This window comes from Sander vitreus, chromosome 2 (assembly GCF_031162955.1).
Source record: "Sander vitreus isolate 19-12246 chromosome 2, sanVit1, whole genome shotgun sequence".
Taxonomy (NCBI): domain Eukaryota; kingdom Metazoa; phylum Chordata; class Actinopteri; order Perciformes; family Percidae; genus Sander; species Sander vitreus.
The window spans coordinates 1,960,662-1,973,161 of record NC_135856.1 but is presented as its reverse complement, the minus strand read 5'-3'; the positions used below and the strand labels follow the sequence as shown (position 1 = coordinate 1,973,161).

At 48.1% G+C, this 12,500-nt stretch overlaps 1 protein-coding gene across 1 annotated transcript in view; it reads right to left on the bottom strand.

The window, feature by feature from the left end:
- Positions 1-12,500, bottom strand: part of LOC144532064 (apoptosis-stimulating of p53 protein 2-like) — a 30,477-nt gene that overhangs the window by 13,732 nt on the left and 4,245 nt on the right. The window contains exons 2-8 of the mRNA XM_078272577.1: positions 7,489-7,636; positions 6,686-6,799; positions 2,703-2,767; positions 2,421-2,507; positions 1,644-1,809; positions 893-1,098; positions 1-33 (exon numbers count right to left, since the gene is read on the bottom strand). The exon at positions 1-33 is cut by the window's left edge and continues 132 nt beyond it. Of these exons, the coding sequence (XP_078128703.1) occupies positions 1-33; positions 893-1,098; positions 1,644-1,809; positions 2,421-2,507; positions 2,703-2,767; positions 6,686-6,799; positions 7,489-7,636 (819 nt within the window). The remainder of the gene's footprint in view (positions 34-892; positions 1,099-1,643; positions 1,810-2,420; positions 2,508-2,702; positions 2,768-6,685; positions 6,800-7,488; positions 7,637-12,500) is intronic.

Here is a 12,500-nt window from a genome sequence, read left to right as displayed (position 1 = left end):
CCCGCTCTGGTCCTGGTTCAGCTTGTTCCTCAGCTGGGAGCAAAGGGGCGGAGCTCAGTCAGAAACACGCAGGAAGGAAGCTAACATTGCAGAGAATGGAGTCAGCCCAATGTTCCCACATTTCTAAGATTTTTTATATTCTCTTGCTTAGGATCAATGTAATACCAAATGTAACGAATGCACGGGGATATATAGGTCTTTTATTGGAGTCAGACACATTGTCCCAAAAGGGGGGGGACACAGAGGAGGGACAGTAGCTGCACTTAGTTAAATGTATTAAGCTGAAGACATATTTTACTTGGTTTACGTAGTGCAACTAAGGCAAATACAAGTATCGTCGGCACTCTGTATCGGCACATGTTTTATATTTTAAAATCGGAGGCTAACGTTACCTGCTGCCATGTGTTTAGGCCAGCTACTAGATAACGGTAGATCGGGATCTGGGGGTAAAAAGCTGATTGGGACATGCCTACCTGACAGCTGGGATTGACTTGTGATTGGCCGGGTGGATGTATGGGCGGGACTTAGATACCTCGGCAAAATATTCAAATTTTTTCCAAAAATGTTCAGACTATTTTTCTCAGATATATACTAACCTTTATCCACAAAATATTTAACACACACACACACACAGACACACACACACACACACACACACACACACACACACACACACACACACACACTGAGAGACACACACACAAACACACAACATATTCCAACTTTTTTCAAAAAATGTTCAGACTATTTTTCTCAGATATATACTAACCTTTATCCTCAAAAATTCTGACTTTTCTTGTAATATTCCAACTTTTTTGTGGGAAAAGAGGCTCCAGGTTAAAAATAAACAGACTTTGCAGTGAGGCCATATTGGAGTGTGATGAAGTCCCACCTGCAGCTCTTTGTAGAGGCGCTCCAGCTCGGCCGTGGACGAGGTGTTGTGATGATGAAGATGAGGAGGAGGAGGAAGAGGAGGCTCCAGTCTGTTGCTCCGCAGCGACTCCAGCTGCTCGCTCAGCTCCTCCACCCTCGACACGGCCAGCAGCAGCTCTCTCTGCTTCAGCTGGAACAGACCACTCATCTGGTCGATCTCCTCCACTGGTACACACACAGAGACACACACACACACACACACACACACACACACACACAGAGACACACACACACACACACACACACAGAGACACACACACACACACAGAGACACACACACACACACACACACACACACAGACACACACACACACACACACACACACACACACACACACACACACACAGAGACACACACACACACACACACACACACACACACACACACACACACACACAGAGACACACACACAGAGACACACACACATGCATTATAGAATTTAGCAAATCAAGCAAAACAAAACTTTTTTTAAAGTAGCTTCCACACATCTGACTCACAACAACCTGAATATTAAAACTCTGCTTCTTCTGGGGGAATTTAGGAGTCTCAAAGTCGCCAAATCTGTCTCGTAATTGTTTCCCGTCTTTTTGGTTCGGTGCACAATTAGGCGGGCCAAAATGTATTGTGAACCTAAGTTGATACGAGGGGCCAGATTTGGTCCTCGGACCAACAGTTCGTCCCGGGCCGCCCAGCCCTGCGCCCCACTGACCCAGTTTGCTGTTGCTGAGGCGTTTCTGCTCCACCTGGCCCCTGAGGGCCCGGACCCGTCTCAGTTTGGCTTCCTGGTTGTGTGCGTTCTCTCGGAGCTGCTGCAGTCGCTCCGTCTCAGACGCCTCCTGATGGTCCTGCAGCTTCAGCTGACGCAGCCGCTGCTCCTGCAAACACCAAACGCACTCCGCTGGTCAACACCCGGCCCGAACGCCCAAGCTCCTCAGAGCTGCAGTCTATCTAATTACCAGCAGGAAAATGTATAAAGAGAAAGACACAATAATGTCAAAAATTGTGACAAAAATGTTGAAAAAAAACCCCCTGCCAAAAACGTTACAAAATGAGACAAAAATGGCGTAAAAGTGGCAAAAAATTAAAAAAAATGCGATAAAAATGTCAAAAAGATGTCAAAACATTTAAATTATTAAAACAATAAATTGTAAAAATGTCGAAAAATTTGACAAAATCGTCGAAAAAATGCGATGAAAAGTGACAAGAACTCTTTTTAATATAAATAATAATAAAATAAATAATTTTGAGTATAGATAATGTTTCAAAATAAAATAGATTGTGTTCAATGGGAAAAAAAAGTAGTTTTTAACCAAGAAACTTCTAAATAAAACACTTTAAAGCTTGAACTGCAATACCGGGAAACCGTGATATTTTTGCTGAAGGTTATCATACCGTCAGCATCTCATACCGGGCCGGCCGAGTTACACCCCGCATCGGTTAGCATTAGCATTAGCATAAGCATTAGCGTTAGCAGTGTGTTTGGTACCTTGGTGGCCAGCAGCTGCTGCTGGGTGTTGATCTGCTGCTGCTGTCGGGTTGCCAGATCCTGCAGGTCGCTCAGTGTCACGGAGACCTGACAAACACACACACACACACACACACACACACACACACAGTCAGAGTTCACCTTCACATTAACTTGCTGTACATTCAAAGACAGCCCAGATGACGCAGGCTGCAGTCTGCTCTCTGGTTTCTTGTTGTTAGTCTGCAGTGAAAATATGACTCCGTTCTCTGTTAGTTTGCAGGTTAACCACCGGCGTCTCACCCCGTTCTCCATGGACGCTTTCAGCTGGTTCCTCTTCACCATCTGATCTGCAGCTCTGGATCCACCTGGATGGGAAAACATAATCAGTGTTGAATCTAACGTTACGTTCTTCTTAATAAACTATGGGATGGATTGCGGTAAGAACTTGGTACGGATATGAATGGTCCTCTGACTTTCCCTTCAGCGCCATTATCAGCTCAAAATATTCATTTATCTTTCATTCATGGTTTACTTTAACTATTTCACCATTTTATTAGTCTCTCATGTCCAGCTATATCTCCGCAGCGCTGTGGAGGAAGGTCTGGCTGAACCACAGATGCATTCTGGGATAGGAGAAAAAAACTCTCAAGGTTGTTTGCATTTCTATAAACCAATCACAATAGTCTTGGGCGGTGCTAAGCTCCGGACACAGCAACGGTGGCTCTGTTAAATAGTCTCAGGTTGGTTTTGGTGGAACTTCGTTCACAGCCATAGCATGGGGGGTTAAAATCCCCGCAATAAACAGTAACTGGGCTTTTTCCAAAGTGTTTGGTGTTTATTTTGGAGTTTTTGTCGCCTGTTTAAGTACATGCAGACATGTCCTGGGACCTCCCTAGATAGTTGGAGATCTCAACTCTCCCCTCCAATGTTAAACCCAAAGTTACACCCTTGTACACAGCAATCCCACCAATCGGTCCCAAAACGTCCCAGTTAGAGAGGAAATGCCCTAAACGTCCATCCATCCATCCATCTTCATCCGCTTATTCGGGGTTGGGTCGCGGGGGCAGCAGCTCCAGCAGGGGAGCCCAAACTTCCCTTTCCCAAGCCACATTAACCAGCTCAGATCCCGAGGCGTTCCCAGGCCAGGTTGGAGATATAATCCCTCCACCTAGTCCTGGGTCTTCCCCGAGACCTCCTCCCAGCTAGACGTTCCTCCACCTAGTCCTGGGTCTTCCCCGAGGCCTCCTCCCAGCTGGACATCCCTCCACCTAGTCCTGGGTCTTCCCTGAGGCCTCCTCCCAGCTGGACGTCCCTACACCTAGTCCTGGGTCTTCCCCGAGGCCTCCTCCCAGCTGGACGTCCCTCCACCTAGTCCTGGGTCTACACCAAGGTCTCCTCCCAGCTGGACGTCCCTCCACCTAGTCCTGGATCTACCCTGAGGTCTTCCCAGCTGGACGTCCCTCCACCTAGTCCTGGGTCTACCCCAAGGCCTCCTCCCAGCTGGACGTCCCTCCACCTAGTCCTGGATCTACCCTGAGGTCTTCCCAGCTGGACGTCCCTCCACCTAGTCCTGGGTGTACACCAAGGCCTCCTCCCAGCTCGACGTCCCTCCACCTAGTCCTGGGTGTACACCAAGGCCTCCTCCCAGCTGGACGTCCCTCCACCTAGTCCTGGGTCTTCACCGAGGCCTCCTCCCAGCTGGACGTCCCTCCACCCTGGGTCTTCCCCGAGGCCTCCTCCCAGCTGGACGTCCCTCCACCTAGTCCTGGGATCTTCCCAGAAGCCTCCTCCCAGCTGGACGTCCCTCCACCTAGTCCTGGGTCTTCCCCGAGGCCTCCTCCCAGCTGGACGTCCCTCCACCTAGTCCTGGGTCTACCCCAAGGCCTCCTCCCAGCTGGACGTCCCTCCACCTAGTCCTGGATCTTCTCAGAAGCCTCCTCCCAGCTGGACGTCCCTCCACCTAGTCCTGGGTCTTCCCTGAGACCTCCTCCCAGCTGGACGTCCCTCCACCTAGTCCTGGGTCTTCCCTGAGGCCTCCTCCCAGCTGGACGTCCCTCCACCTAGTCCTGGATCTTCTCAGAAGCCTCCTCCCAGCTGGACGTCCCTCCACCTAGTCCGGGGTCTTCACCGAGGCCTCCTCCCAGCTGGACGTCCCTCCACCTAGTCCTGGGTCTTCCCCGAGGCCTCCTCCCAGCTGGACGTCCCTCCACCTAGTCCTGGATCTTCTCAGAAGCCTCCTCCCAGCTGGACATCCCTCCACCTAGTCCTAGATCTTCCCTGAGGCGTCCTCCCAGCTGGACGTGCCTGGAACACCTCCCTAGGGAGGCTCCCAGGGGGCATCCTTACCAGATGCCCGAACCACCTCAACTGGCTCCTTTCAACGCAAAGGAGCAGCAGCAGCTCTACTCCGAGCTCCTCAAGGATGACTTGTTGATAGCTTCTCACCCTATCTCTAAGGGGCACGCCAGCCACCCTCCTGAGGAAACACATATCGGCCGCTTGTACCCTGGATCTTGTTCTTTCGGTCATGACTGCCCTAAACATTTTCTTTGTAAATCTTACAATCATTCCCTGAAAAAACCAAGCAGGCCTGCCTTGTTGCACCATCCAAATGTTCTTGAAAACTTGACATTTTCAGCGTGTAGCTCGCTCACTCGCAGTTTGTTGTTGTTTCCCTATGAGAATGGAGTTTAAGAACAGAAACACAGAGAGAGAGGAAGGGAGAGAGAGGAAGGTGAGGGATAAAGCCTGACATCTGGCGAGTGAGCCACGTTCCGGATGTCAGGCAATAATCCTGGAAATATCCAGTACATCAGAAGCCTAGAAATCTAGACCACCCTAGAGGCAGCAAACGTAATTTGCAGCCAGGGTCAGTCTAGCAACTCTCCGTTGGCTTGCGAGCTGGAAAAGCCAAACTCTAGTCAGGCCAATCACATCGTGTATAGAATCGGTGGGTGGGGCTTAACATAACGACGGCAGAGTTGCGACGGTTCCGCGTGAATTCCCTGCTACTTGAAAACAAAGAAGATGGCTGCTGCTGCTGGCGAACAGCGGTCTTTGGCCGCGACTCTGGACGACTTGGAGTTAAAGCGTAACTCTCGCCATAATGCAACCTAGGGTCTTTTTGTGAATGTACTCGAGTCAAACTTTCATTTAAAAGCATATTTAGGATGGAAATTCCACTTTTAAGATTGACCGTATTCTCGTTTTTCGGTCAAATGGCCTTTTGAATGGGAGTGGTAGGGGCACTTTTATGCTACCCTCAAAATAGCTATTTTTAAAACATTAAGAAGGCTCGACACAACATGAGACTTTGCTCCAAGTATCACCAGGGACTCTACACGTTAACGAAAGCATTGACAACATTGTTTGTATACCCAGAGTTTACTAAAAAGAGAGGTTTTGAGCAACTTACCGTAGCTGTTGTTCTTCCGGTCGCCGTCTATCGAGCCAGTCAAAAATAGTCGGGGGAGGAGAGTAAAGATGGAAAGCTCCTAAAGCTTAGTTCCATATAAATGCACGGTTAATTCGTTGTTTTGTCGTTTGTGAAACACAATATTGACCTTGTAGTTGAAAAAGGAGCCTCATATAAGAATGACATTTCCTCCTATGGAGTCCTTTCATTCGCATTCAGAGATTGGCTCTTTTGGACTGGGAAAATGGCGGATAGCGTAAACAACAAGAGCTACAGTGAGTTGCTCAAAACCTCTCTTTTTAGTAAACTCTGTGAACACTAACCAATGTTGTCAATGCTGTGGTTAAGGTGTAGAGTCCCTGGTGATACTTGGAGCAAAGTCTCATGTTGTGTCGAGCCTTCTTAGTGTTTTAAAAATAGATATTTTGAGGCTAGCATCAAAGTGCCCCTAGCACTCCCATTCAAAAGGCCATTTGACCGAAAAACGAGAATACGGTCAATCTTAAAAGTGGAATTTCCGTCCTAAATATGCTTTTAAATGAAAGTTTGACTCGAGTACATTCACAAAAAGACCCTAGGTTGCATTTTGGCGAGAGTTACGCTTTAAACTTTTCTTTGAGAAAAGAACGGCCCTGAAGTCATTCTTAAAAAAGGAAGACGTGTTCGGAGTTTAAAGTTGAATCTATCAGCTAGCGTTGCTCTGCCTGGTTGTAGAGCTATCCTATTGCGTGCAGAGGGAATTTGAAAGACAACCGTTTATCCTGCCCCTCGGATTGAGCCCTGCCAATGGTGAGTTACCAGACCCAACATCTGGATGTGGGGCTGGCTGGTCAGGCTAGTACATGGGTTGATCCAGACTCCTTCTTACCCGTCTCTGGTCCCGGAGCTCTCTGGTGACGCAGGAGGTAACGGACCTCGCCCCTCTGCTGCCCCCCTCGCTGCAACACCTCCAACATCCGCTCGCCTTCTCCAACCACGTGCTCTGATTGGTTAAAAAACACAACATCCACCGTTTACTTCGGGAAAATCAGATGATAAAATGATGAGATCAGAAGTTGTAATCTTGAGAGCAAAAATTTGACCCGTTTTCAAAATCTCTATATCAGAAATATGGGTTTCTTTTTAACCAAATTACCCAAAAATAGCATGGATGGTTCCCTGCAACGATCTCCGCAAGTACAATTACTGATCATTACTTTCTTTGAATTTTAAGTGTTTTATTTCATAGCATTTGAAAAAAAATGAAATGGTTTAAACGGTATCGTGACTAAACTTTGACATACTGTACACCAGTCTTTGATTATCCATCAACATACGTTCCTCTAATATTGGTCAAAATTATTACCAATTTCAGCTTTTTGTTAACTAAAAAATGAGGTATAACTTCATATACACAAGGTGTATTGACCATGAATTCCAAAAATAAGAAATTATAGTGAAATTGGGTTGGGGTTAGTGGAAGTGGAAGTGAAAAAATGTGTCAAACGTTGAAGAAAACGTGACAAAAACATTGCAAAAAAGTGAGTCATCGAATGAAGCGTCAAAAAAGTGTTTTTGACCCGAGAGGACATGGTCGGTGGGAAGACCACACAAGGGTTAAAAATGTTTGTGTGCTACATATATATGATGGTCTTTAGCACTCTTTGTTTTTGTTTTTTTTGGGGAACTGACCTGAGCCTCTCCACACCTGGGCCAGGTAGCAGTCGGCCTCGCCAGGCTCCTTGCAGAGCTCCACCACGTCTCTACACAGCGTCTCTGGCGTGATGGGAACCTCGCTGAAGTGCTGCTCGTCGTTGCTCAGGTACACGGTCAGGAACATCTGCAAACACACAACGCACACACACACACACAACACACACACACACACACACACACTTAGGGGCGAACCAGAAAAAGGTATCCCGCGATTCTCTGGCGGTTTGAGTGTCACGGAAACGGCCCATCTGTGTGACGTCCTGTTGTGTTCTTAAACCCCGCAATGTAGCACAAGTAGACTTTATATTATATTTGTCAGGGACAATATATATAGGCATTGTTTACATCTAAAGTGCAGCCCATTGCTGCTGGGTCTAACGTTAGCGGTCCACTGATCCACTGCCGCTAGGTCTAATGTTAGCGGTCCACTGACCTACTGCCGCTAGGTCTAACGTTAGCGGTCCGCTGACCCACTGCCGCTAGGTCTAACGTTAGCGGTCCGCTGACCCACTGCCGCTAGGTCTAACGTTAGCGGTCCACTGACCTACTGCCGCTAGGTCTAATGTTAGCAGTCCACTGACCTACTGCCGCTAGGTCTAATGTTAGCGGTCCACTGACCTACTGCCGCTAGGTCTAATGTTAGCGGTCCACTGACCCACTGCCGCTAGGTCTAACGTCCACTGCTGCTGGGTCTAACGTTAGCAGCCCGCTGATCCACTGCCGCTGGGTCTAACGTTAGCAGTCCGCTGACCCACTGCCGCTGGGTCTAACGTTAGCGGTCCGCTGACCCACTGCCGCTGGGTCTAACGTTAGCAGTCCGCTGACCCACTGCCGCTGGGTCTAACGTTAGCGGTCCGCTGACCCACTGCCGCTGGGTCTAACGTTAGCGGTCCGCTGACCCACTGCCGCTGGGTCTAACGTTAGCGGTCCGCTGACCCACTGCCGCTGGGTCACTATGACAACTAACACTCACCATTGTGTACAAATCAAATGACCCCGGGAAACAGTCAAATGGCCTTTCTATCTTTAACTGAAGTTACTGTTTTCCGTCAGATCGTTTACAGATCTCACGGTTTCCGGGCGCACTTGAAAGCAGCTTCATTTCCCGGAGAAAGAGAGGAAGAAAATAGACAGAGCGACTGAGAAAACGGTCAGCTGTTCCACAAACTCAAGGGCAGTTCAGAGCTTGTGTTTTGTGTTTTAAATCTTTCTTGTGGCAGAGATAGAGGCAGTGATGTTTCCTGTTTCCTGTACGGGACTCTCACACCACCTCAAAACACACCCGCAAGTCTGATCGCCGGTTACATCACTGGCCACTGCCAGGGGGGGGGGAGTTTCTACAAAAGTTGAATCAGACTCAATATTTTTTTTGGCCCAATACCCCCATTCAAAATGTCTCAAAAATTCTGCGTTTTCACCCCAACGCCTAGCTCTAAAACACAGTGTCTGAACCGGGACATAAAGATAATAAAACATTGGCAACAACATAAACAAACGTGCCTTTAAAATCACCTACGTGTCCTTCCACAGACCGCGTTAAACCAGTGTGTGATGTGACACGCTCACCCTGCCTTCCTCACCTCCATGGCAGCTTCCTGTGCTATTTAAGACTATAATGGATATTTGTGGACATAACTCTCCCATGATGCACTGGACCATCTGTTACACCAGCAGGGTATCTGCTGTCGGGGCCTGGAGCCAGATCGCCTCCCACAGCCTGCCAGTCCGCACGGAGGGAGGCGGCGCTCAGCAGCGTTTATTTATCCTGCGAGGGAGCAGTGCTTGTACGAATCATGCATACCAGAAACAAGCCCTGTCTGTGTTTAACATTAATAATGACATACAGTTGAACATGTACAATGGCAATGAAGACTATTCTTCTCTACTCTCGTTTCTCCGTGTTCCCTCGGTTCCCCTCGGTGTGTCGTGAAAAACGAGCTGCAACCTTTCTGAAACAGACTCACACTCACACACAGACACACTCACACTAACACACACACACACACACACACACACACACACACTCACACTAACACACACTCACTCTCACACACACACACACTAACACACACACACACACTAACAAACACAGACACACTCACACTAACACACACTCACTCTCACACACACACACACACACACACACACACACACACACAGACACACACACACACACACACACACACACACACACACACACACACATACACTCACCCTCACAGACAGAAACAGCGTTGTTTACATGCAGAAGTTGTCGGCCGTCACTGCGGTTGAAATGGAGCTCATGTATAAAATATCTGAAAACACATCGCAGGTATAGTCCTGGTGCACGGAGGAATGAACACAAGAACAAGGGGGGGGAGGGGATGCTTGGGGAACTCACACTTCTAACTGCAAACCTTGGTCCAAAGACGAAGCAAACACTGGTTTCTACGGGGTCCTTCACGGGTTCTAAAGATGCCACCGTGACCGTCACGTGTTTATTTGCTGTAATGTAACGTTAATAGGACAATTGTCCAGCTTGTATTTACCTTCAGTGAAGTGCTCGTTTTGCCGCTGACAGACTCAGATTAATATTCTGATTTCTGAGCTGATTGGTTGTGTTTCTGAGAGTATATTTCTCTCACTTTGAGGCAGAAGATGAGGTGTGAACCTGGCAAAGAGTACACAGAGTCGCCATCAAAGAGCCTAAACAGCGAGCTGAAAGCTTTCTGATGCCACACGTCAGAGGGGGATTCTGGGTAAAACGCTAAACATTTAGCTTTTTAAATCCTAATGCCTGTGGGAGAGGTTTTTCAAGGTGACATTCACTCCGTCAGACACACACACACACACACACACACACACACACTCACACACACACACACACACACACTCACTCACACACTCACAGACACACTCACACACAGAGACACACACACACACTCACTCACACACACACACACACACACACACACACACACACACACACACACACACAGACACACACTCACTCACTCACAGACACACACACACACACACACACACACACACAGTACCAGGACATTTGGGGCTCTTCTACTTCCTCTCCTTACTTCCTGTTTTGCTCCCGTCAGAACTACTACGACCACTAGAGGGCACCGCCACTACAAACATCAACACAGGTCAGAATTACAGTTTGGACAAACGACTGATGGGAGCGTTTTTCGGGGGACGACAGTCCCAGAACCACCACACGTCCAAACATCTGAACTTTGTTGTTGACTGCTGTCATGAAATGAGAACTGGTTTGAGTCTCTCCGTCCTGCTGTCCTCCATGGGCGCCGTGGAGGGAAACTGGAGCAGCACTCACTTCCTGCAGCTTCACGCCGATGAAGTGGGTCAGTGCCGTCAGTCAACCAACACAGGTCGGCACCGAAACGCCGCAGCCAATCAGAGCCGGGAGAGGAGAGGCCGTGTGTCCCGCAGGACGACAACAGGGAGGCTGATTATAGAAGCTATAGTACAGACTGACGGTGTCTCTGCTCCCAAGAAATGGGTCTACACTCCGAAAACTGGGGAACGGAAAGGACAGAATATGAAATTCACACATCAACAGCCGTGTTGGTCCATTTGGAGCCGTTAACGGGACGTCCCGTATCCAGATGTTTTCAGATTGTGTTAAAGGTCCTATGACATGCTGCTTTTTGTATGCTTTTATATAGACCTTAGTGGTCCCCTAATACTGTATCTGAAGCCTCTTTTATATAGACCTTAGTGGTCCCCTAATACTGTATCTGAAGCCTCTTTTATATAGACCTTAGTGGTCCCCTAATACTGTATCTGAAGTCTCTTTTATATAGACCTTAGTGGTCCCCTAATACTGTATCTGAAGTCTCTTTATATAGACCTTAGTGGTCCCCTAATACTGTATCTGAAGTCTCTTTATATAGACCTTAGTGGTCCCCTAATACTGTATCTGAAGTCTCTTTTATATAGACCTTAGTGGTCCCCTAATACTGTATCTGAAGTCTCTTTCCCGAAATTCAGCCTTGGTGCAGAATTACAGCCACTAGAGCCAGTCCCACAATGAGCTTTCCTTTCTGTGTCTGTAGCTTTAAATGCTATTGAGGAGGATAGGGGGGGGCAAGGTGGAGGGTGGGGGTGTGGTCTTGACCAGCTGCCACTTTGCTTGTTTGAAAGCCATGATGTCTCTCTCTTTCTCATGGGGGGGGGCCAAATTCTCTGGGCGGCAAATCAGAGAAAGGGGAGGTAACCTTTCCCCTTATGACGTCATAAAGGGAAGATTCCAGATCGGCCCATCTGAGCTTTCATTTTCTCAAAGGCAGAGCAGGATACCCAGGGCTCGGTTTACACCTATCACCATTTCTAGCCACTGGGGGGCCATAGGCAGGCTGGGGGAACTCATATTAATGTTAAAAAACCTCATAAAGGGACAGTTTCATGCCATGGGACAAGTTGTTAGTAGGGCTCTCTGTCTCTCTGTCAGGCCTGGTTAAACTCCTGAGGCTGCTGCTGTTAATCCAGCCAGGAATTAGCAGCCTAATACCCCCCTGGCCCTCTGCTGCGAGGGAGGGGGGGGGACTAATGAAGCCTCTTCTCTCTAAAACACGTCAACAACTTCTTCAAAAACAACCTAGAGTCACAGCAGGGCTGCACCGTGTCTCCTCACCATTATTTAGACTGATATTGTGATTGCGATATGAAGTCTGTATTTCTGTCTCTGTGCTGCTGCTGAGGATCAATAAAGGTTTGTCTCGTCTTATTTAAACGGTCTTGAAGATCAGACGTGAGAGAAAAACAATAGAGTATGAATGTCAGAAAAAGATCTTTCTGGAGTGAAGAGGAAACATGTCACAGTGAAATATAAATGATTTCTTTATTTCTGCTCGGGGAAACGTGGGGCCAGCTGATCTCGCTGCGGGTCACATCCCCAATGTTTGGGACGGCTGGAGCCATATGGTGGACAGGGTCACGTCATCAATATTAGATTAAGGAGACACACACAC